The sequence below is a fragment of the Seriola lalandi genome, unplaced genomic scaffold (assembly GCF_002814215.2).
Source record: "Seriola lalandi dorsalis isolate HSWRI2012SDOR001 ecotype SW California unplaced genomic scaffold, Sedor1 jcf7180002054519, whole genome shotgun sequence".
NCBI classification, from domain to species: domain Eukaryota; kingdom Metazoa; phylum Chordata; class Actinopteri; order Carangiformes; family Carangidae; genus Seriola; species Seriola lalandi.
In genome coordinates, this window is record NW_019525072.1 from 2,723,361 (window position 1) to 2,749,298 (window position 25,938).

At 40.4% G+C, this 25,938-nt stretch overlaps 3 protein-coding genes across 4 annotated transcripts; 1 reads left to right on the forward strand and 2 right to left on the reverse strand.

Moving 5' to 3' along the window:
- Positions 1 to 6: 6 nt before the first annotated feature.
- tbc1d17 (TBC1 domain family, member 17) lies at positions 7 to 8,484 on the reverse strand. The gene is made up of 17 exons (XM_023413834.2): positions 8,407 to 8,484; positions 7,243 to 7,338; positions 7,081 to 7,158; positions 6,866 to 6,977; positions 6,608 to 6,791; positions 6,340 to 6,451; positions 5,725 to 5,895; positions 5,446 to 5,571; positions 5,231 to 5,334; positions 5,009 to 5,103; positions 4,777 to 4,893; positions 3,423 to 3,523; positions 3,009 to 3,108; positions 2,493 to 2,590; positions 1,305 to 1,421; positions 1,115 to 1,201; positions 7 to 282 (listed from the first exon to the last, which is right to left on the reverse strand). Exons 1-17 carry the CDS (start codon positions 8,431 to 8,433, stop codon positions 121 to 123), a joined length of 1,887 nt encoding a protein of 628 aa, XP_023269602.1. The 5' UTR covers positions 8,434 to 8,484; the 3' UTR covers positions 7 to 120.
- Positions 8,485 to 11,504: 3,020 nt separating this feature from the next.
- Positions 11,505 to 17,454, forward strand: akt1s1 (AKT1 substrate 1 (proline-rich)). 2 transcript variants are annotated; one of them, XM_023413846.2, is made up of 6 exons: positions 11,505 to 11,648; positions 12,199 to 13,049; positions 13,137 to 13,404; positions 13,489 to 13,572; positions 13,650 to 13,825; positions 16,583 to 17,454. In XM_023413846.2, the coding sequence occupies exons 2-6, from the start codon at positions 12,657 to 12,659 to the stop codon at positions 16,718 to 16,720; spliced, it is 1,059 nt and encodes a 352-aa protein (XP_023269614.1). In that variant the 5' UTR covers positions 11,505 to 11,648; positions 12,199 to 12,656; the 3' UTR covers positions 16,721 to 17,454. The 2 variants fall into 2 exon arrangements, with proteins under 2 accessions (XP_023269614.1, XP_087032092.1); XM_087175966.1 differs by having other exon boundaries at positions 13,137 to 13,572.
- Positions 17,455 to 18,009: 555 nt separating this feature from the next.
- LOC111660523 (tripartite motif-containing protein 16) lies at positions 18,010 to 25,938 on the reverse strand. The gene is made up of 5 exons (XM_023413852.2): positions 25,869 to 25,938; positions 20,326 to 20,352; positions 20,108 to 20,170; positions 19,229 to 19,368; positions 18,010 to 18,434 (listed from the first exon to the last, which is right to left on the reverse strand). The coding sequence occupies exons 1-5, from the start codon at positions 25,912 to 25,914 to the stop codon at positions 18,030 to 18,032; spliced, it is 681 nt and encodes a 226-aa protein (XP_023269620.1). The 5' UTR covers positions 25,915 to 25,938; the 3' UTR covers positions 18,010 to 18,029.

Below are 25,938 nucleotides of genomic sequence, written 5' to 3' on the forward strand. Positions count from 1 at the left end.
TATATATATATATGTGTGTGTGTGTATATATATATATGTATATGTGTATATATATATATATATATAAATATCTTCCACAAATCTCTCACTGAGTGTCAGTCCACAGGCTGACCCACAGATTTAAGGATAAGTGGAACCACACGCTGCATAAGAGGAGGCAGCTCCGGCCTGGGATTGGCTGAGGAGGCGCTGCGTCTCGCTGGCCTGGGAGTCAGGGCTGGCCTCCTCAGAGCTTGAGGGGACGTAGAGACCCAGAACCTGCTGCACCTTGAGGGGGAGCTCCTGGGGAGGGCAGAGGAGGAGGGGGAGTGAAGAGGGGGGAAGAAGAAGGTAGGAGAGGTTGTTAGATTTAAGCACAATCCATAATGAAGACAAATTGCTTTTAACACCTGAGAATCCATTATTTTATGTTAGCATTGTTTGTAGTTGGTTTAACTATGTGGAAAAATATACACAGAAACACATTTTTCTATATTCCTATAAAGCGATGCATTTATAAATCTCCCTCATTTTTCCTGACTTAATGTCTGAAGTGCAGCTGATGTACTTATAAAACACTAGAAAATATGCAAAAAATAAAAACTCTCAAAGGGTCTATGAATATTAAAATGATCATTGCTAGAGGATTATTAAGTGGGAAAAAACTACAAACCCTGGATTGGATTTTAGTCACTGCAGTAGCAAATGGATGGATCCAGAAAAATAGGTATAACAGCTAAAGAAGAATTGAGCCAATCACAGATATTCATATAGATGTGACTGATTATTATTGAGTAGATGCATAAAATTAAAATATGAAACATCAGTTATACCTTTTTAGAAAGACACAAAATGCAATTTTCCATTAACATTTTCCAGAATTAAAAAAAACAAAAACAAAAAACAAACCATGCATAACAAATAAGGAAATAATGCACACGCACACACAGACACATGAAAAAAAAAATATTAGAGCTATGTTAGAAGAAGTCAACAGAATTTCGCACAACAGAAATCCATTTCTTTCTTATGGTTGTGGCTCTCATGTAAGATTTATGTTTTGATCCCTCGTGGAGTCAGAAATCACCGGTGTAGATTTTCAAGATGTCCATCAACACATGAAGCACTCGTTTACCTTGCACTGAATCAGCTGCAGGTAGATGGCCTCTGCTCCGCGTAGAACGCTCTGCAGGTCCAACTTCATCGTCAACTCGTTAATGTGCTGCAGATCAGTCACAGTAAAGAAATGATTCCACCGATGAAAATGTGTTTGTTGACAGACAAAGGTAACTGAAGTCATGATATAACACACGAGCCGCACGCACCTTCAGAATAGTGTTAAAGTCGTGGTCTGAGCCAATCAGCTCTCCTCTCTGGGACTGAAGGATCGAGCAGGCGATCAGCAGGTGGAAGTTGTCACATGGAAGACGAGTCCACAGGACCTGAGGAAGAAAACAGGTTGTTACAAAACAACAGCTGTTGTAAACTCATTCGGCTATATAACATACACTGTTACATACTATCACATACACGACAGTACTGTATGTTTCCAGAGCAAATTAGATTTTTCCTCAGACATGTTGCAGTTAAACCCACAGGGTGGAACTTTTGTCTCCCTCCTCTGGCAGTGAGAGTAATTACACAAACACTGTTGAAAACAGAACTTTCCACAGTTCCAGGATCTTCTTTCAGCGCTCTCCAACAAGAGAAAGCCACACCAATGGGAGTCCATGTTTGCCCTCACCATCGATCATTCTTTCTTAGACCTTAACCCTTGGTCTGAACACAGAGTTTCTTTTTTATCTGGAGCGTAGAAAACCTTTCTTGGACACTTCCTGGGTTTTTTCCATCATAGGCTCCTAGTTGCTGTAGCCTCCTCTGTCTCCGTCTCAATGGTTGCTCCCTCTAACATCATGCTCTGTTGTCTTTATGTACATAAACATATCTGGAGGCTCAACACAAGCACCCAACAGACGCTGTTTCCGGGACTTTTGAAGTGTCCCCCGAGCAACACAGTGCAACATGCTGAAGGTTCCTACCCACATATTTCATCTAGGAACTTTCAGCTTGGTGCACTGTGCTGCTCGGGGGACACATAATCTGAGAAATAATGCAGGTGTCTGACTGGTGCTTAATTGAGCCTCCAGATATGTTTACAATTACATACAGACAACAGAACACCCTCTTCAGCTCTGGCAAACTCTGGTTGATGGGAATGTCCCCACAGACCGGTGCTGATCGGCATTATGTGCAGACGTTCATGTGTATTTAAAAAGAGTTGCAATAATATTTACTTTTTTTTTTTTTTTTTAAATCAAGAATATATCTGAATAAATGTCATATTTTTAACATGAAATGATGTTATTCGTCATAGGCTAATATGAAGTTTAACATCATCCAGGTTTAAAGTAGTGAAGTGAGCCTGACTGTTTCTCTCACTGACTGTGCTTTAGTTGTTTTAGCATTATAAAAATATTCATGTATAGTAGCACAAGCAGCTTTTGTGCACTCACCTCCCACAGAATGAGGATGTCCTCGAAGGGAAACTCTCTCTTGAACCAGATGAGCAACCAGCGGAAACAGAAGCAAAGTGAGCCGCTGTCCTGAGAGTCTGACAGACAAAAGGTTTTTTTTTTTTCAAATTAGAAACAAAAGAAGAATGAGCTCCTTGTAAATGAGTAACATCAAGAGTTACACACATTTTTTACTGCCATGCATACCCAACTTAACCTGAAATTCATGAATTCCAGTTAGTCTCTTTCTCTCATTTAGCATACATTGTCATGCATATCTACCTGGTGTGCACCCCATCAGCAGATACCTTTCTACATAACTAATAGATTGTAATGTATAATCCAGAGGTTGCATTATGTAGAACAGCCTCTCGTTTGCTTTATTCTTGTTTCTGCCCTACTTTTCTCTGCATTTTCCTTATGACTTTTGCTACAAGCGCCCAGCTGTGCCTCAGGGCTGGTTAGGGTTTATTTTAGTCGAATCCAGTCTGAGTGGATGAATATTAGCTGACTAACCCAGGAAGTCACACAGCTCCGGGTCCAGAGCCTTCAGCAGAATACTGAGCTGAAGGAGCTGCTGCTTCATGGCCTCCTGAGACTCTTCAAAGTTCTGGTGCTGCAGAGAGGAAAACAGCAGAGGTCTGTTAGTCACCAGTAAGACTGTGATGGTCACATGGATCAAATGTCTTAACTTTTCAAAATATACTGCTATTTATATGAGCCACTGAGTGTGAAACCTGAAAGGGATCCGAACCGCAGTAACAATGTGTGCTTTCTGTTTTAATTTCAACTAGAACTGCTGATCAAGTCATCACTGACACACAAACAATAAGGTTAAAGTAACACAGCTGTACAGGTAAGAATCTCCTCTGACGAACATAAGTAAAGGGACGACCAAAATTCCTGAGACAGAGAGACATTTCTACTAACCAGCAGCTCCATGAAGCCCGTCAGACACCAGAAGGACTCCACCTCGTTCTGGGTGATGAACAGGAGCGGAGAAAGGAGATCGCTCATCCCCTGCACATAGCCTTGAGGGATGGAAGAGGAAACAAATAGAGGTTTCAGAGGGACACGGTTCTTGAGATTAGCAAATCATATCATAGATCACAGGTCTTTAGTGCAACATATTGTCTATGTGTGTATTTAAAGCACTGCGTGGCCTGGCCTCAGACTACATCTCTGAATTACTGTGCACTGCCTCCACACAGCCTGAGGTTGTCCGATAGGAACCTGTTCCAATGTAAATGTGTAAGACTAAAGGAGATCACGCTTTTGCTGTCAGGGAACCTCAGCTCTGGAACAACCTGTCTGATGACCTGATGCTTTGTCATTACCTATTTTAAATCACTTTATTTTAGCAGAAGCCCTTTTTTTTTTTCACCTTTTTTAAATTGGGTCAATTTGTCTATTTATTTGTGTGTCTATTTATCCACTTGTATTTGCCTGCAGTTGATTAGATGATCAACGGACAAATAAACAGCTACTATTTCAATAATTGATTAATCATCCTTTTTCAAGCAAAGACAATGAAAAAATGCCAAACAGTCTCTTGTTCCAGCCTCTCAAATGTAAGAATTATCAGTGCATATTGTCATTTATCATTGCAGCTTGAATATCTTTTGATTTTAGATGTTGGTCATACAAATCAAAACATTTGAGGATGTCACCTTTCTTGCTGGGATGTATTTTTTGACATTCAACATACTAACGATTGATCATGAAAATAGTTGACACTTTAACTGATGATGAAAATAATTGTAAGTTGGAGCCACAGTCTGCAGGTTGCTCTATGTACTTACATAGGAAATACATTCTTCTTTATTTCTCATAAAGCACTTTCAAATCTCCGGCTTTGGTAAATGCAATATAAATAAACTTTATCAACACTATTATTATACAATGGATCATGCATGAGTGAAAATTCATATAAAGATTATTTTCTTTTCCTGTTCTATATTTGCTAATCATCTGTTTTCAGAGATCATCGGTAAGTTATGTTTGACCATTGAAGGCTGTACACTCTGGCTTCTGCTTCTCACTGGCACTCATTATGTTTTTTTTAAGAATTATTAAGCAATGACACACAGCACAGAGTTTGTCATCAGATCTCTTCTTGTCTGGCTCTTCAGTGCTAAATGGCATGAATGGTGAATTGTTAAGACTTCGTTCTCATACAGACCAGTCTAACCTATAAAGCACTTCAGTCTGACACTGAAGATGTAGCGGTAGTGTATCTCTGTTTGCCAGCAATTTATAAAAAAAAAACAAATAAAAAACATACCGAGATCAAAGTTGTACATGCAGTACGTCATCAGCACATCATGAAGCAGAGTCAGTCCTGGATTGTCGTTCCCAGAGAAGAACGTATTGTGTCTGTCTGTCCTGCTGACATCTCTCTCTGTCACAAAAGAACAAAGACAGTTCAACTTGAGCATCAGTTGCAGCTCTCTCTGGCAGCTGATGGATTCAGTGATGAACAGATTTTCTGTTTTTTTGACAGATTCAGAGCTGACCTATCAGGCTTCTGTAGCCTCTGAGGAGAGAGTTCCTCATCTCCTGCTCTTCACTGACTGACTTCCACTGCACCTTCATTCTGAAATACTCATCCCTGCAGACACAGAGGGGCATTAAAGTGGTTTCACTAACTTTTTGGGAAAATGTGCCAATCTACAAATAGAAAGTACTTTCTAAAATGTCAAACAATCAAAAAGACACTAAGTAATGAAAACACTAACGTTTTGACCCGCAGAATGTTCTCCCGCTCTTTAGCAGTACTGTTCCATGGATAAAAGCCCAGGAGGAACTTCCAAACCTCCTTCCTTAGTGACGGCACAATGCCCTGGAAGAGACAGGAATGGCATCAAAAAATGTGCATCTGGTTAAAGGACATAAAAAGGAAGTGTCTTCCAGACTAGAGATAAATATACTGTCACTGTATTTACAGTCTTACCCCTCTGAACACAAACTCTTTGATTTTTTCTGGGTTCTTCACGCGCCCCTCAGGGTCCAGAAACTCCTCCCACTTGTCCAGAGGTTGTCCCCTAGTTACATCTGGTCTGGGACCGAGCTCTACCCCCTTGATGGAAAGACATAAACAAACATAAACAACTAATTAATGCTCTGATTCTTATGCCTCTTTTTACCTGTTTAACCATCTGTAATCTCTATGCATTATACATTGATTTCTACCTTAAATAGTTAAATATTTCTTTTAGTGTCTTTCTCTTACACAGGTGATGAGTTCAAATCCAGGCTCTTCATCAGACTGGGGGGGCAAATTAGGATCCTGAGATGTGCGCGAGTGGATGGAGGAATCCGGAGGCCGTATGGCCGCTCTGAAGAAATTTGTGACTTTGGAGAATCCACCGAATGTAGTGGCATAGGGGTCCTGGATGAATCTCTGTTCGAAAAAGAAACCAGAATTACAAAGAGGAAGAGAAGCAGAGGTGTTTTACTTTTAATGGGAATTGCAGTAATCTTGACAGAGTTCATCTGCTTCCACTGTGTTTTTGATTTGACAGAGAGACATTTCTGTCATGTGCTGTGACACTGGCCACGCTCTATAATGTGTGGGGAGGTTGGGATCTTCAATGATTAAGCTGTAAATGTTTAAAAAAAAAAGGATGGGCTGGAGTGTGACTTTGACCAGTTAATCAGTATTGATCAACAAGCTTATGAACCCAGAATTATTTTATTATCAGTGTGTGCTATCATGCAGTTTATTATCATTATGTATAACCTTATATTGACAACATTTTTGTCCCTTTAGACATATCATATACTACCTTCTCTTGTTTCCTTTTTTAAATACAGATAAAAAAAAAGTAAATAAATAATAATTTACCGAGACAAGATCCGAGCCTCCGTCATCAAGGAGCTGCAGCTTATCAAAGGACTGAGACAGAGCACCTGAGTCATGCGGGTAGGCAAGAAACAGCCGCCCGTCAACTGGTGACCTGATGATAACAACAGGAGCCATGTGATATTTTTCCACTCATGTGATGTGTCAACAAAGATGTAAGCAACTCTGAATCTATACATCAGCTTTTTAAAGAGCTGAGATGAATTCTAACACACTAACTGCCGCTGGCGCACACAGTAAAAATACTTACTGGTCCAGGATGATGTAACGATGCAGAGCCCTAAGAAGTTCTCTGGTTCCTCCTCTGTGGAAGTGCAGAGGAGGCAATGGGTGCCCCCCTCTACTAGTCAACACTAGAAAGTTTCGACCCAAAGAGAACCGGGCCCTCCGAAGAGAGTACAGCTCTGAGAGAGGCAGAGAGAACGACCACTGACCTGCAGGTGAAATAAGGGATATTTAGTTGTACGCTTTCTTAACATGACAGAAGTGAAAGAAGTGTAAACTGTACCTGACTCTTTGACTGGGACATGTTCTCTATCTTTTTTCACGGTGCTGATAACTGCCCAGTCTGGCTCATAACCAGGGTCAAAGTTTGTATCCTCCTCTCCCCCTTCTCCATCCTAATTATTTAAAAAATAGTTGATGGTAATTAAATTTGAGTCAGAAATATACTCCCTAATATATTTTGTCCCTTTCATGTGTAGCAAACACGTGGTTACTCACCTTTTTGGAGTACAGTACAGCAGGGGCATTGCGACCCTCATCCTCCAGTGGGCTCCACTCTAGAGCTGGCACCCCGGCCTAAAACAAAGACATGGTTACTAATTCCAGTGCTTTCCTGATTTCTCTCTTTGTATCAGGCTTGACTCAGACATATTGACTTACCCGCTCCACAATACGGATAAACCCTGGGATGGTGGTGTCCTGGTTACTTCTCTTGGCATTTGTGTGGAGGTACACCCCTTCCTTCTCAAATATCAGCTGTGTGGGAAGAAATGCCACATAAAGGTAAAGTCGTAAAAAGTAAGCTTACATAAGGCAATACCTCACTTCTGTGCCTAATTCTGGTTATGGGAGCAGCTTAGATGACACGTTCAAATTGCTTGTCTTGTCTGACAAATATTCTAATATCCAAATATACAGTATTCAGTCTAGTATAATATATGACAAAGAAAATCAGTTAATGCTTTGTTAACAATCAAACATATTAACATTATGCTAGCTGCCTTTCTCTGCTGCTGTTGTCTGTTTTTTTCTTATCTTATTTAGTATGGATTTTTGTTAACTACTCTGTAATATGTTAGGGTTAGGGTGACATTGTTTGGTTGGTAGATGTGTACAGTATTAGTCAATTGTGTGCCATGAATTTTAGGATATATGACCTAACTAATTATAGGCTTTTTAAAATCTTGCTACGGACAATAGATGATTAGCCTTTTAGGCTAACGCTGGCCTTTGTTATAATTAGGTTATATGCCTACCTAATTATAATTAACTTCTACCTAATTCGTCAGATTGCCTTAACTTTACTGCATCAACAGTAACAATACAGATCAGATACAACCGAATAATATGTCCAGGGGTCAAGAGCAACTCTTAGTTATGGCAGATAAATCAGGTTACACAACAGAGCTATTAAATGACAGAGGCATCACATGATTTCAGTGTGTGTGGTCTATCAGGTTGCTCGGCCAGAAACAATAGAAAAACTTAGTAGACTCTGCTATGATGAACTAGTATTGACTGACATAGTTAGCAAACTATCGTATCTGTATGGTTGTAGACACAGCTACTGGCTAGCTATACAACAGAATCCGACATTTTACATATCAGTCAGATGACAACATGTAACTGTCAGATTTATTTTTTACGAGTTCGCACTATAGGCAACCGTAGAGAAACGACAGCTAGCTTGAAGTGTTAACGTCAGCTACCACTGACAAGCTCAAATAGTTCCACACAAAATACCACAAACGAAATGTGGAGAAAGTTATCACCATTCAAAAATTCTAATACTGTCGGTAAATTATTGTAAAAAGTGGGCAATACCTTGTAATCTTCAACGTTTTGCTCCATTCTTCCGTCGCTGGTGTCACTGCTTCGTTCTTCCAAAACAAATGTTACGTCACACTTCCTGCTTACGGTAAGCACCTCCCCCCGAGGAGACGCCATATGGAGCGAGCCAATCATATCGTAGTATATGTACCGCTTTGGTTTATGTATTTTTTAACGCCATAATACGACAAAGACACTCTGGCACACTTCGTGTCAGATAATAGTACTGTTTTCCGTAATTTTAATATTGTAATATTATGTGATATTATTGTGAAAGTGCTGACATGTTTTTTTTTTGATGAAGTTCCTTACTGTGACCAGTGGAGGGCAGTGAACGTTCAGTCAACTACCACTGCTGATTACTCGTTATATTTAATAATCCTGCTAGTAAATTGCACTTGAATTAAAGTCATTATAATCAATATTTTATAAAAACAAAAACAAGCAAGCAAAGTTTGCAGCTGATTGGTGAAGATAGTTGAGTATGTAGCAACAAGAAACAAGTTAAAAATCTTTTTTTTATCATTCAGTGGAAGTAATACTTGTTTATCCAGATAGCTAGAAGAGTCTCAGGAATATCTTTCAGACAAACAGGAAGTGTTTTTGAATGACCGCCTGGCTTTTTCAAACATCACTGGTTAATTGTCTAATTGAGACACCAATGGTTACCACTGTGACATGAATTTAATACATAAGAGGTATAAACTGGGCCTAGCCAGAGACACCACTCCTAAGAATGCTAATGTTGCTCCTATCTGGTGGATGCATTAGTAGGCAATAGATATAAATAGGCAACTCTGTCAAGGTAGAAACTGCAACAGTAACATTTCTCATGAAAACCTTCAAAGTAAATTAAAAAAGAGCCCGTTTTTTCTAATATTCTGTTCACTGCCACACGATTAGCCATGAATTTAATATAGAGTTGCAATTCTCCACTGTGACCACTGAGCACTCAAGTCCACACGGATCGACAGTTTTTTCATCAAAGCTGGTTGCCATTTTTAGTTGTAATAATGACACTAAAAATGATTGTATTTAATAAAGTTGGTACTGCCAGGCGAAGGTTTGGTTTCAACTTTGCCGGCCATCAATACTTAATGCACAATTGTTTATGTGTGCACTTTCTCTGTTACTCCTTTTCTCTTTTATATAGAGTGCTGCAGGAATGAGTCCAGAAAACCCCAAATTAACAAAAAAAACTTATTGTTGACTCAGGACGGATGGAAATCTTTCTGAATGGGAGAGGTGGTCAGACCCATCTGCGAATGCGAATAAACACGAGCTCGCGGCTTGGTCTGGTTTACAGGCTTGTCTCTTTGTAGTTGTTTTTCTCCTCTTGTGGGTTGTTTTTCCCCTCTTAGGGATTGTTTTATGTCTCTTTGTGGTCATTTTGTCTCATTGTAGTCATTTAATGTTTCTTTGTGGTTATTCTGTGTCTCATTGTAGTTGTTTTGTGTCTCTTTGTTGTTGTTTTACCTCTCTTTGGGATAATGTTTCTTCTCTTTGTGGTAATTTTGAGTCTCTTTGTAGCTGTTCTGAATTTCTGTGGTTGTTTTTTGCCTTTTAACTGAGCTCTGTGACCTTTAAACAAGAAGTATTGATAGTTACCTAATACAGATGCTCTGGCCCAGGGGGTCCCTTGCTGACCTCGGGCCCCTGGGTCCATGCAATACTCCATCCATGCCTGTAGATAATGTGCTAGTCTCAAAATGAAGCAAATGAGTTAGTAGTTCACTTTGGTTATTGCAAGGCTGTTTATTGAAATCAATCGCACAGTGCAGGCTACAATATTGCATGTATGTAATCAACACATTTATTGTTAACATTAGAACCAACATTACTATGAACACCATTATTGATACTTCAGTATTTCTACCCTACAGTACACAGTACTTTTTTACTCGGCTACATTAACCTAACAGCTGCAGTGACTGTTTTACTTTCACATTAAGACTTTATTTAAACAACTGTAGTCATGATACCTGCAAGCAGCTGGTGGGTCTTTTGACGAATGTGAGGAGGAGTTGGTGGGCTGTACACGTGCACGAGAACAAGACGAGTACGAGCCCGCCCACAGTGGTCGGTCACGTGTACAACGTGCGTTCGATTGGAAGGCAGTAAACAGGTGACGTCAGAGTTACGCCAAGTTGAGCTAAGAGACTGAAACAAAGCCGGATGTGAGCAGTCTAGCTTTCAAATTAAAAGCATCGACTAGTTATTGCTACGGAAACGTAATGCATTCACTTAAGGAAAAAAAAAACTGCTCTTTTTTTTTTTTTTTTGCAGTGCAGGAAGTTTTATTTTATTTTTTTAAATAAATGAAATCATTTTCTTCTGAATTAACAACATAATTATCTTGTTGATTCAGAAAAAAATTTATTTAAGTGAATGCATTACACTTCCACTGAAATTAAACTAAAAATAAACGTGACTACACTCTCTACACATCCTCTTATGATCAAAGAGGATCCTTAAAGATATTGATTATAGATGATTAATATATATTCAACCGATAAAAGTGGTGGAAGGAGTACTCAGATTTTTGAATTAAGTATAAATTACGCAGTGTAGAATTACTTGTATTATACTTATAAGTAAAAATCATGCATTCAAAATTTTGCTTAAATAAAAGTGGGAGCAAATGTTAATGACTTCATATATGGTAGCCTGTGGATTGTCCCCTTGGGATTAATAAAGTCTTATTTTAAACTTTCAGTTACCAATATTATCATAATGCAATCCTCATTATTATCAAGTTATATTAAAATTCTGATGTAAATTACCTATTTACTGTTTGGTAGTTTGATTGATGAGACTGCATAATATTTCAAGATCATTTTACATTATGTTTTCTATGTATCTTAGTAAAGTAACAGTAACTATAGCTTACTTTTATTTACAATTATTTGGTCATGCTTTGCTATCATGTCTTTGTAAACGACTGTGAGTAAAGTCGTTTACAAAATAAAGAGCAATGTATAAAGCTATGTATAAAGTCATTATTATTGTTATAGCTGTCAAATAAACGTAGTGGAGTGAAAAAACGCCTGTTCATCGACACGTATTTTGAAATTCATAACCGGAAACGCTTATATTAGTGCTTGCTAGCTTGCTGGTGGTGCAGAGCCTAGCAAGGGGAGAGAAACCGTGGGAGAAGGTAGAATACGTCTGATATAAAAGAAGTAAAGTTTAAGATCGATAAACATCTGGTAACACGGAAGAAGGAAACTGAACAGGTAGGTGAACGTCTTCCCAAGTTTCTGTAATTTATACTTGTGCGTCTCGGCTCCTGCTAAAGCCTGAAAATGGTGGTGAAATGTGGGTCCGTCATGAAGTGGTTGCACACAGCGCTGAATAAACAACAAGATCAACAACAACAGCAGCTGCTGCTGCAGCAGCGGCGGCAGCAGCCGCGCAGAAACGTCCATAGCATGCAGTTTAAACTGGGGCAGAAAAGACTGCAAAAATGGCAACAAGGGGAGTTCAATAGAGAGCGGGGTCATTACAAAGCTACAGTAGCTACAGTAGCTACAGTAGTTAGCATTGGTCGGTGACATGCAGCTCAAAGAGGTGGTGGGGGCTGCGACAGTCAGGACAGATTAGCTCCTATAGGTTGTGTTTATGTGTTGAATTGCACATAATTGAAAGCATGCAATCGCTCTTGTAATCCATAACTCTAACCCACAGAAGGTAAATGAATAGTTTTTATTAATTTTTATTTTATTTTTTTCATTGATTAAGTCTTATATCAAACCTTGTCCCTCTTTTATGTTTGTATTTCATCAGGTATCACCAGCAACTTGGCAACATCTTTTCTCTCCCCTGGCTCTCCAGTGTGTAAGGACACCGCCCACTATTTATACACACACTCATATATATATCATATCATATCATATCTTAAAGTCACCTAGTGCCTCTTTACCTGATAGATTATTTTCCCCTGCATCTTCACCTGTGCAAAAATTAACAGAACACCAGCAAGACAGAAGAAACAAAACTCAAGTGAGTTTTCAACCGTTTGAGCAAAGTCAGAAGCACCACAGCTACCAAAGTTAACCATCTTTAAAAGTTAACTGTAACTGTTAACTTTTAACTCTCCTTTATTGAGTTCGATGCCCTCAGAATCAACCATATCCAAGCTTCTGTTTAGTCTAACTCTCAAAACTCTTCATTCATCATTCATCAGCATTGCTCTCTTCAAGTCAGTTAATTGAAGAAAGCTGTAAACAGCACTTAGCACCATTATGGCCTCCATCACCCAGTCGTCCGAGCCTGAGATCCCAGACAACCACAAAGAGAGTTGGCTGGTGCTACTTTCTGCTGTGGAAACGTATTGCCAAAAGTCAGGCTGCGACCTGGCCATACTTACCGCCTGTAAGAAGTTCCGGTTGTCAGCTGGAGAAGGAGATGGGTTGAGGAAGCGGGAGAGCAGCAGTGCCTTTCCGAGGGAGTGTGATTTCTCCTACAGCGTATGGGGTCAAGGGTTTCTGGCCGAGTCGGCGCGTCGCTACATGGACGACATCGGCGTGCTGCACTCCACAACCATGCTAACAGCCCAAAAGCACACACGCCAAGCTGGAGGGGAGGGAGGAACCAAGCTGATGGTTGACCTGACCTCTGACCCTGGACACAGGGGGGTGAGTAGCCTGTTTGTGTTGGGTACTCCACTGTGGTACTTTTTTCAAAATGTTCACATCTATAATGTTGTTCTCTTGTTGTTACAGAACTTCACGGGAGACAGTGGGGTGGGTGGAGTCAGTCCCAATGGCAGACTCTACTCCCAAAGCTACCCGTCGATTTACAGCTCGGGAGCTGTTACCGGGCAGGGCGGCGGGCAGAATGGTAATGGAGAGAGGGAGAGAGAGAAGAGTGTGCTGGAGGCTGAGCGAGGGAGACAGAGGTCTGGGATTGTGGATTTGGAAGAAGAATGTGAAGATGAGGAAGAGGAGGAGGACATGGATGAGAGGAGACCCTATGGGAATGAAAGTGCTGGTGAGGAGCGATACAGTTTATCTGTCTCTTTAAATACTTTGATTTTCATCGATTCTGAGGATTTACATCATCATCCTGCTTCAGGTGTCTTCTCGATGGACGAGGACTCACTGTCTCGGGACTGTGAGCCGTTTTTTGAATCTGATGGGGAGGAGGAGAGCACTGATGGTATGAGTTTGGTATACTGAGTCTATATATCCATATGTGTGCATTATCTACATTGATTCTTTTCTATTTTATCTTAGGCTCTTTGAGTGAGGACGCTCCTCCTCCATCTCGTGGCATGGCTATGGGTCAGTCTGCGTACTCATCCCGTCACGCCCACCCCATGGCTCTGGCCCGCTCGCTGCCTGTGTCTGTGCCCGTGTGGGGCTGCAGAGGAAGCCGAGCTGCTCAGGGAGAGAGCAACAGTGGAGAACGGGTGAGCCCACACAGTATTGTTTTACAAAAGGACAAAGCTGCTGGTTTGCATGCTGGGATTAAAGCGTTCTGGATCCTGTATCACAGAGCGAGATTAGTGGCTTAGCCAGCTATCTCTGGTTTTAAGTCGTTGCTTTCTGATAGCATGAGGTTGGCTTAAGTTTGTAACCGGGGAGATCGCCACTGAAAAACTGGAGTCATCATCCATCAATCATTCCTGCAGGATTTATTTAACCATTATTTTTTTTTTTGCAATAGAGACAAAAGTGCTGAATTTACAGTGAACTGATAGTAATGAAGATCAAAGAGCAACATTTTTATAGATCAGAGAGTCATTTTGCCTGTGATAATTATATCAGAGACAGAGGGAGTTGAAAACATGTCCCACAACAGATAATTTACCACTTCAACAATGGAATCCTGATAAGATGAAGAGACTTTAATGAGAATTAGATCTTTTTAGATTCGATGAGATGAGAGTTCGAAATAAAAAGTGTACTCACCTTCACATTTTAATAGAACAATAATCCACACTCATTATAAATGCAACACTTTGGTCAGTTTTATCAGACATTAAAGGGATAGTTGGGGTTATTAGACGTGGGGTTGTATGAGGTAGTCATGCAGATTCGGTGTCTTACCTGCAGTAGATTCAACGCGCTGCTGGTTAGGAGAGCCAGCAGGAAACACCGGCACACTAGCAGAGCGATGTGTTACTGTGACACTTTTAAAAGATGCCCAGCAAAATGTAGTACCTGTTTTGACGGGAAGATGAACCACTGAAAATATTTTACAGGAATTGTTTCAGTGGGCGTCTTTTAAAAGTGTCTAAAACAAGTTTTTTCTGCTGGCCCCCGTGAACAGTAGCACATCTCTCTGCTAGTGTGGCGGTGTTTCCTGCTGCCTCTCTTAACCGGCATCGTGCTGATCTGAATCTCCTTTAGGTAACACACCTGCTATGCATGACAACCTCACACAACCCCCTCGTCAACTAACCTGAGCTGTCCCTTTAGCTTGTTTTGGTTAGGCCTTTGCCTTTTTCTCCCTGCCTTGGCAGCAGAAACAGTCTTACCTTACTTTAAACTGTTTTAAGTGCATCAATTGTGTATAGTTTCATTCAATTTCATAGTTTCATCTGTATCCTTATGAGATGACCTGGTGCACCAGATGGTTTGTTACACAGAAGCATCTGGTAAGGCTTTGTTGGAATCTGTTTGCAAAAGGACAGACACTTTCAAGAAAATACTTGGTGATTGGATGAATCATCTGTCTCTCATGACGCAGTAGGAGAGGGTCGAAGAGGAAACGCAAAACTAGTTCTTGTGGTCTTTGTAAAGAAAAATTGTGCATAAAGGGCACAAATACCAAAACAGTTGCTTCTATGAAGCTGCCAGTAGTGCCGCCCTCATAGGACACAGATTGGCCCAGACCACTGTGGTTCGACCGCAAGCAAAGAGCTTGGGTTATGAGACAAAAAGGACAAATGTCAAAGTAGAAAATAAATGTGTGTGTGTGTGTGTGTGTGTGTGTGTGTGTGTGTGTGTGTGTGTGTGTGTGTGTGTGTGTGTGTCCTCCTGAATTACACATTCATTTTACACATTCACTCACCTTAATGAAAATGGCAACTGTCTTTAAAAAGGCCTGTATAATAATCTCCATACTCGTTTATAGCTTTAGCTTTATTTTTTAATATTACTGCTGGTGTTTCCAGATCTTCTCATCCTGTTCTAGCTGCCTAATTTTATGGTTTGGATTTTAATGACTGAATTTCACTGATTCATCTCATGTCATAATAAACACTCCACTTTCTTGTAGCTGGATTAGTAAACCCACAATTAACTGAGCCAGTTTATAACCAGCTTCATGATCCAAGTTATCCAGGATATCCGGTGTGAAGTCAGGAAACTCACAGAGAGCCAGACTTATAATAATAATACAGGCCTCTGCTGCATCTATATGAGAACTGCCTGAGGTTATAACTGCTCTGTCAATCAGTCACTATGTTCTGGCCTGTAATTCAATAATTATGGGAACACGATCTGGTGTTTATCTGTCCGCACTGTATCTGTAAATGGATTTATAAAAGTCTTAAATTTAACTTGGTGAACTCTGCAGAAATCTTCTCCGATTCAGATCAATAAGGAAATCGTAAATTTGGTCTAAAAGTGTTATAAATGTTTTAATATCAAGATATTTATTATCATATCTGTGACATTGACATCTCCAATCAATTTGAAAACAAAATGGATGATTGGAAATCTGCCGCTGTGTCATCCCCATGACAAGAGTGACTGAATGTTTTTTCCCATCAAATAAACAAGATAATTTAAGATTAACCATAGAAAATCTCCAGCATATAAAAAAAACAAATCCTGTTTCCATCAGCTTAATGCTATGAAATGCAGAAACAGATTTCCAGTAAAGTAAATAACGAATGATAATGAAAGTCCTGATAATTAAGCAAGCTGCTGTTTCTTGTTTTCATGTTGTCAGTTGATGGTGACATATTTCATGCTGTCTAAAGAGCAGGACAAAGAAACGATTCACTTCTCAGCTCCATCAGTCCATGTGACCGTAAAAGTGTGTGTGACATTTGTGTGAGGTCACGCTGGGGAAACATTTTACATGTAACATGTCACAATGTCAAACACTATTTTGTGAGTGAGCGAACGACAGGAATTTGAGTTTTCCTCATTTATGTCCAGATCCTCATGTGCCTCATTAACATAACAGTCCCTCTGTGTGTTTGTCCCTTCAGGTGGGCTGTGCTGACCTGGAGCACATCGCTGCCAGTATGAAAGCCCTGCTGGCCCCCGGAGCCACTGACGGGACAGAAATGTTTGGGGCCCTGCCTCGGCCCCGCCTCAACACAGGGGACTTCTCCCTCAAGCACTGAGAGAGAGAGAGAGAGTGAGGCGAGCAGAGAGAAGAGAGAGAGAGAAAGGGATAGAGGGAGCAAGTTAGAGCGATAAAGGAAACGCGGGGAGGTGTCGTCCTGACGGGAGGGGGACCTGGACTGGCTGATGTGTGACGTACAGTATGTGAAACGGTGTAAAAGCTAGTACCTCCATTTATTTCTCACTAACCAAAATTAACGGCACATGCTTCGAGGAGTAACTGCAGAAAGAAATGTTGTCATGAACACTAGTAACATTTTCAACACTACCCCCTGCCCCTGTCCCCGCCTCCACCCCCGCCACGTCACTACACATTTCACAATACTAGCGACTACACACACCCCCCCCCAAACACTACATTAGGATTCGACAATCTATTCCTTTAAAAAGGGGTAGAAACAAGAGAAATGTCTGACTTAACGTGAAGCTTGTGGCTTTTCAAAAATGTGAGCGGAGGACACCAGCACCTCCTCATAACATGCCTATTTGTACTTTTACTTTTGCCAATGAATGACTGACTGATAGAATGATTGTAAATCAATACTGGGTTATTGGGGATGGTATTGTTTTTTTTTTTTGTTTTTTTTTTTTTTGTTTCTGGCTCCAAATATGTTGAAGTGACTGAATGAATGAGAAAGTGACTGTGTGTGTGAGAGAGAAAGAGAGAGATGGGTTGATTTAAAAGGAACAAATGTCCATCTCTGACGAAAACAAATAAATGTTCCGTTAAGTACTTTTATGTTTCAAATAAAGGAGCAACACCAAGAAAGAGAGAGAGAGAGAGAGAGAGAGAGAAGACGTGTCGTATGATTATGTGCAATATTATTGAAATCCTCTAGAGGACCTCAGCGCTCTACTGTGCAAGTGAAGAAAACGAGCTAATGTGCAGCATCATACAAAAGTAATGTGGTGTCCATGTTATTAAACACAATAGTTAGGAATTTATTGACTACATTCACCACATAAAAAATATATTGGCTCTAAAGTTAAACAAGCACTCAAGTACATGCAAAGCCCTGTGTGTAATATAAACGTACACAACTTTGCCTATTTTCTACATTGAATACAATACATAAATATACACACAGTAGTTAATAAAATAACAGAGCATCTTTGGGTATAATATGAAATCAATAAGCTTTGTTCATGCACCAGAGAAAGCAAGCACAATCTGCAAAGATATCATGTGCTTCGGTTCTGCTCTACAACTCTGACACTTGTTCCCCAAACATCACAAGCTTTCCAACTTAAATTTACACTACCTGACACCCCACCCCCCACCCCCGCAGGTTAAACCCTCTGAATTTGTCACTGATCCTTTTTCCGAAGAAGACAGTATGAATTCGTGCCGACCCAGAACCCGGGGAGAATCTTCTCCTGGACGTTGGCTTTGAACTTGTGAATCAGCCGCACCTCCTTCTCGTCCTCTCCCTCCACCAAGAGGAACTTGATGATGCCGGCGGGCTGGTCGACGTAGATGCCCATGGTGGAGGACCGGGGGAGCTGGACGTCCACGTTCTCACTGTTGTGCCAGACCTGGTAGCAGGAGCCAGACCAGCCGACGCCCCAGGAGGTGTTGTTCTCCCCGAGGCCGCAGGGCCCGTCCTGGCCCTTCCGGGGTGTGCTCTCACAGACCACCCCGATCACCACCCAGCCTTCGTAGTCCACCTCCCAGTACCCTCGATAGCCCAGCAGACCCTCCTTACACAGCACCTAAAGCAGAGAGGTAGTGAGGTGAGCCACAGTCCAAAACTACACAAGACCAGTGTCAGAATTAAAGCAGAAACCATTAGTTGATCGACAAAATTATCATCAAACAACTATTTTGATTTTAAATTAATTGTTCAAAGTATTAGTTGTCAAAGTATGCCAAAGAGTTTATGGGTCCAAGCTTCTAAAATATTTGGGTATGTTGCTTTTCCATGTTACATGTGATGGTAAAAGGAATTTCTTCGTTTTTGACAAAAGACTTTAACTGTAGATTGGCAAATTGTAATTCAGAGTTTTCTGATATTTCATAGAAGAAAAGAGGAATCACTAAAATAATGAGAACATTTTTGATAATGCATTGTCATTTGCACCAAATAACTGCAATGTGACGTAATGCTGTTCTTAAGTAGTGAAAATGAATTCTTAAATAACTGCAGGAAACTACCCAGAATCCCCCAAAGTACTTATAGGGAGACCAGAGGTGGAAAGCAACAATGTACATTTACTCAACTACTCTGTTTACTTAAGTATTTCCATTTTATGAGACTTTATACTTCCACTGCACCATATTTCATAGGGGAAGTATTATATTACACTTCTTCCACATCTGTAGTTAGGCTACTAGTTTCTTTTCAGAGCAAGATTTTACAAGATTTTATGTAACATCCTGTTAAAGATTAAACCAGTGGCTCTCAACCTTTTCCTCTTGTGAAGGCTTACAGAAAAGGAAAGTCCTTCTCAGGGCTGCAGGTGAGATTAAGCACTAAACTCTGGCTGTTTCCCACGTTCAGGCCTACCTGTGGTGAGTGTTCATATCTCTCAGGCCTGTTCGGATATGGGCAGACTGCGTCAGATGTACGAGCCACTTTAGACCCACCCTCTGAAATCCACAACAGTTTCTGTGCAGTTTTATCATCCAGAGAGAGTTTTAACAAATCTGGGAGAGAGAGAGAGAGAGGGGGAAACTAAAGGTGAAGAGGCAGAAACAGGTCAGATGACATTGAGACAGAAACAAAGATCTGAGACATGGCCAGCAGAGAGGACAAAGAAAAGAAAAGAAAAATGAAATAAAGAACAATATTCATTGTCTCGACATAACTCTGTTTTGGTCATGTAAGTCCAGTGGTTAACAGTTGTTGTTTTTAGGTTGAATTTGAACAAACCGATCAAATAAGTTGAAATAGCTCAATATATTTCCTGCTGGTACAAATATCTGCACTTACAAATGGGAAATCCAGCAACTCGTTCACGTGCAAAAGGAAGAAATTAAAGTGATAATCCACAACATTTTGTTTTGCTTTTGTATAAGCAGTCACTGGTCGGATGTTTTGCACTCCAGTAATGTAGTAATAATCAGTGCAGATTGTGGTTCACTATTGTTTTTATTCTTCTTTCTTGTATTTAGAATAAATAAAAAAAAAAACACTAAAATTCATGATTTATTGCTCAGTGGAATTGGATTTTTTTCTCTAAAATAAAATAATGAATAGTGTAGTTCTAATGCATTTTAATTTTATTATGACTTAATTAATCCATGATATTTACTTTGGCACACCTAAGACACCATACCTTAGTGCACCAGTTTTCATAAGTAGCTTGAATTAATACTGTGTGGCATTAACTGGCAATAGATAGTGGTAAAGCCGGTTTTCTTTTACATTTAACTAAAGCCTCACATTTCATGAAGTCAGCCCTGGTGGTTGGTTCAGGGATATTTGGCTCATATGGCGGCAGCTTTTCTGAGGTGACAAACATAGACAGAGATAACAACAGAATTAGAGGGGGTGCATAGTCAAATTTTCCTGACACCATGCATCTAATTTAATGAATTTATCTCATTATCCTTTGGTGATTTATGAAGAGAACAACAACAATACTTAATGTTAATCTTTACCTTCTGCAGCAGCACTGTTTTTTCTTCCTGGAAAAGAAAAGAGTCAGTGTGTTATTGTGCCAACATTTACCACAGCTTGTGTCTGTGACAAATATATACTGTACATAGAATATGTTTTATGGCCTCTCTGCAGATATTCCTTTTGCAATGTCTTGTATAAAATGAAATGCACAACACTAGTCGGGATGGCACTGACAAGTAAACTCCAGCCAGCTACTTCAAACCCTCTCATCTTTCTCCGTAGCCTCTCCCTTCATCAGTGCTTCTGTCAGGCTGCCATTCATCAACAGTAAATCACCTGCGGCTGCTCTCAACATACAGTCGATCACAGAGGGGTATGCGCGCAATGTTGGCTCAGCATTGATTCATGAATTGTCCCCAAGCTGCTCAAGGTTTAGGTTTCAACATAAGGAATCTGGAGGCCCGGACATACATTTGTTGAGGACACACATCACGGCCACTGACAGCAGGAGTCTCAGTCTAAGAATACACTTTCTGTATGATGCTGTTACTTCACACTGCCCAGGGCATGTTTGTCATGTTGTGGGCTGGCGTGTAATCTCTGTTCGTTTGTTCCTCCTCCAGTCTGTGAGTCACTGTGTGTCTTCTGACATTCGGAGAAAAACTAGTACCGGCCGGTCTGGTCATCATCCGTCACCACCTCTGCGTAGGTCATCCACGCTCATGTTACCGTCTCTCAGATTTCACACCGACAACTAACCCCTCATCATTCTTACTCACCTATCAGGCAGTTACATCACCACATTAGCTTGATTTGTGTGTGCTTTGCTCTTGCCAAAATTAGACAGAACAGCCTCAATTTTCCTCTGGTTCCATATAAGGCGGCTTCTAACTGCGATGTATAGCTCATGGCTGTGAAGTAAATGCATTAGTGAGCTTGGGAACAGGATTTCTCTACATATTTGCTAATACTTAACCTAACCCTCCAGTTTTTCTCATACTTTTTCAAAGATAATTTTAAAAATAGCATTTCCCCCTCACTGTGTGAAAATATCACACACATATATTCTGTATTAGCTTGTTCCAACACTCATTACAGAGAAATATAAATATAACCTTAAATTAAATGGAATATTTAAACCCAAGATGCCACTTTTTATGACTACACTACTTCATCCAATGGAAATATTCTACATACACACTTCTATGTTGTTCAGTTGCGGTACTTCAAAGTTCAGTTGAACTTTACTCATTACAATTTAAAATAAGATAAAAAAAACATGCAGAACAACATCTTGGCTTAGGGTTGTTTTTGCAGCAACTGAATATCTGCTTTATTATTTACAGTGCTTAATCTTAAACCAGGATGTTGCTGCTTCTAGTGAAAGATTTTCTAGTGATCTGGTATCTACAGTTTTGGCAGAATACAATCAGATTATATCAGGGTAAAATACCACCAGATACAGCTTTTCACTGCATGTGTCAATTTCAAATTACATTTGAAATGTTCAGATTTTTAAAAACCATATGAGTTGTTTATCTTTAGCCACAGCTATATACCATTTACATTACTGTGAAAAGCCACATTAGTATTATTATATGGGTGATAATTCAGTCAAAGCAGCTACATGTTGCAGGAATGTAATATCCCAAAATCCTAAGTTTACATGATTTGTCTGGTAATCAGGTTTAAGTCTGGAAAGAGGTGTTAAAGTGCCTGTTGAATTTACATCACCAAAGTAGAGGAAATCATTTTTCTTATAAAACACCAAAACAAATCTCAAAATAAGTATTGGTGGAGGGATTAGTCAGATCCCTTACTGAAGTTGTCCGTAGCACTAATTCACTGTAAAAAATAGTCAGTTACATGTTGGAATTTATTGGAAATGTTATGTGAGTAAAAGTACTGTAAGTGTTACTGATTGGCAAAATGTACTCAAAGTTAAAAGTTCTGTTGCAGCTAATTTGAACAATTGTACATACTATTGGACAGTTTTATCTTTAACAATGCATCATATTTTATAAGATCATCATATATTGTATAATTAAGTCTTAATTGGTCAAGTTACCTGTAACTAATTGTCAAAATAATGTAGTGAAGAACAGTATTGTCCTCTGAATTTTAGTGAAATAGCATAAATGGAAATACTCAAGAAAAGTACAGGTACCTCAAATGTGTACTTTAAGGGGCTATTTGTACATTTTTTGAGTGGTTTCTTGCCGGGAGCAGGTGGCAGGGATTGTCGCTTGACAAGAACTTAAGCCATTGTTGCATTTGTAATACAAGAGGTGATAATACGCCCTCCAATTTGTGTCTTTTGGTTTTGGTTTTTATTTTTTTTATCTTTGCTTTTTTTCTTTTTTTTTAAGGTGACTGTTGGTGTGTTGATCCCTGCAGCGCTGGCACCCATGTGCTTGAGGATGAGAGTCAGCGCTTTCAGTTGGGGTGGTCTTTACATCTCTGAGCCCGAGGAACCTTGCATGACCCTCAGCTGGGGAAGATGCCGGCAGGATGACAACCCGGCGGGGGGGGGGGGCAAATGGAAATCTGTGAACAGTGGATGTGATTCAGGGGTCGGCGTTGCTCTCTCTGAATCCTGTCGGCCTGCAGTTCTTTTACGTGCGCCTAATGAGTTGAGAAGGTTTGTGGGGTTTCCAGAGGGTGAGTCGGACAAAGGCAACAATCCACTGCTCCTCCTTTAAAGCCTACACAGTGTTACTGTTATGGAGGAGACTATAATGTGGAAGACAATTACTTGACCAAACCCACTAAGACCAGAAAATTTGATAATTGCTTGGGCATGCAGAAATATTAATTGGACCCTACTGAGGCTTAGGATCCAGTAACAGACCAGATCTGAGTGTGGATTTTGGCCACATGTCTTCACTCAGTGCCACAGTCAGTGCATATACAGTTCATAATGTCGAACGGCAGATGGACAGAGGAGGAGAGATTTGGCAGATCGGAGGGGCGACAGAGTGAAGGTCAGTCATTTGAAATTGGTGGAGCAGAAAGACGCTGGTGACAGATAACTTCATCTACTCCCCCCCACCCACCCACTTCTTCCTGATTAAAGGACCACAGCAGGTGAGATGAGGGGCATGATGAAAGAAAAGCCTCATGCTGGGTTCATCAAGGCATCAACAGGAATTACTGAGGAGAGATCACAAGACGTAGAATGCGTCTGGAGAAATGATACGCCGTAAATAAATTCATCTTCAAATCTATAAGATGTTACAACACCTCTGTAACCTTGGAGTGAGACATCAGGCTGGCAGTTGGGTGACTGGAGACGGGCCTGCTGGAGGTTAAATTCCCACGGATGCCTTTCCACGCTCAGCGGGATCAGCAGGAAAGCCTTGCAGAGATAAACAGGTACTCAAAAAGATTGATGACTTGAAATCACAGCAATAGAGACATGTAGGAGACGGAGAGGGATGCGAAATTGAGGTGTGAGGCATAAAAATATTTAGGGGAAGAGGGACCATAAAAAAAACACCTCATGAATCAAGTTGGAATAATGGATGAATACGGATGGATGAAGCTGATTTTTCTCGGGAGGAGATTGGGGAAAAAAAATAAAATACTGACAGGTAACTGAGCTGGATTTGAGTATAACTTCAAAAGGGTGAAAGATCTTCCGCAAGATAAATATGTGTTGGATTTTGGTACGGATCCACAGCAGCGACAAGCTACAAAACACATTTCATCCTTCTGAGCACGTGTTTAAAGGAATGAAGAGCTCAGCGGTCCTGCCAAAAGGTCAGCGCTGGATCTTCATGATGCTTTGTGAAGGCTGTTTGTCTTGAATGGTCGCGAGGTAGACTTTTTCCCTCCACACATTTCTCTCTCAGTGGGACAGAGCTACATTATCTGTGCAGATCAGGTTCAAAACATCTCACTGAGGCAACAAGATCAGAGAGTAGTGAGATGAGGAGGAGGCAGGGAGAGAGATGAGCGGCGATGGCAAGGGCCCAGGCTCATCCCTCTGGTCCCTGTCAAGTGTCAAGACTCCCTGGCTGAAAGCCCTGCGCACATCTGAGAGACGGGAGACGGGAAGGCAATAAAACACTCGGGGAGGCAGATGGATGAAGGAAGAAGGACTCTGGGAAGGGTTAATACAAGAAGAAAAAGGACTGAGGATCTCTAAAATATGAATCTTCCTATTGGCTCCTACAAAGAACCACCACATTAAATAAATTATTCCATCATGGTTGTTATATTTTATGCAACCAACATCAGCTAATAACATTCATTTATTATCAATTATCTTTCTGTTAGAGCGACACAGTAAACTTTTGATATTGCTTATTCCTTAAGGAGAAGGGTGCAGAGGCTGGGGGGGCGCCGTATGTTACATAATGACAGAATCAAACAGCCATAAATAAAACCGAGATGGGCTTTTACATTTTGGGACTTGAATTACTGTGCAGCATTTCACACTTCATTACTGTGGCTGCCAGAGGAGGGATTAGCAACACTTGGGGAGGGGTGGGTGAGGGGTTTGGTTTGTCTGAGTTATTGAAGCTATTATGGAATGAGAAACACTGAGCATGGATTAGAATTATCCAAAAGAGGCAGGAGGGGCACAATAGATTTCCATTTGGAGCAATTTGTGAGAGGAGGAGAATGAAGCAATGAAAGCATGCTGGGACAGGTGTGGCGTAGGCAGAGAAACAGAGAAAGACAGGCAGAAATGTGAGCTCTGAAACTGCAGACGAGGCTCTGACATTGAAGGGAACTCGGGGAGCGGCAGCACAAGTGCAGAAGAAACAGTAACCGCCCGGGCAGAGGCTCTTTTATGCCCTTTGTTGACATGATTAATGGACCAGAGAAAACTGGCAGAATCCAAGGTGAGGAAGAATGTTTGGCTCTGCACTGACTTACAGGGGTGGTCAGTATGAGGTTACTTAACAACATTCAATAAACAGAATATTAAACACATTATAACACTGACAGGCAATAAATCAAGTTCTATACCTGCTCGAGCTCTGACACATTGAATGGGATGAAAAATACTAAAATAATACAGCATGGTACATCTCTGTGTTCTGTAGTTATTGTATGATTATTGAAGCAATCTATGTAGGGAATTTGGTAATTTATAGTTGACATTGTTCAAACAGAAAGAAAATAAACCACAAAATAACAATAAGGATTTTAAATGTTAAAAATTCATGCTAATAATAAGATTTGCAGGTGCATTTCAGCAAGAAAGCAAAGGAAAAAGTGTTAAGAAAACTGCAAGGAAAGACTCTAATTATAACTTTAACTGTGAGTTTAGAGTCTGCATGGTATTGAGCAATCAAATGTGGAAGACATGATTCATTTTACTTGAAGCTAAATGCAGAATCTGAGTCACAAAATCACAAAAAATTCAGCCTTAAATTCCGAACACTACAGATGTGAACTTCTATGTTTCATTATAAATTTAAGCAAAACTTACCTGTACTTTATCTGATGTTGATTATTAGAGTTTGAATGATAAAGGACAAACGGATGAAGCTTTTGACTCATTTGCCACATGGTGTAATGTTCCTCACAGGTCCCCTCAGGGACTCAGGTGAGGTGGGTTTCTTACCTGCTTTCTTGGGCACAGGCATGATTCCCTTGGTGCTGTTTGGCATCAAACGCGTAGATACTTGTGACAG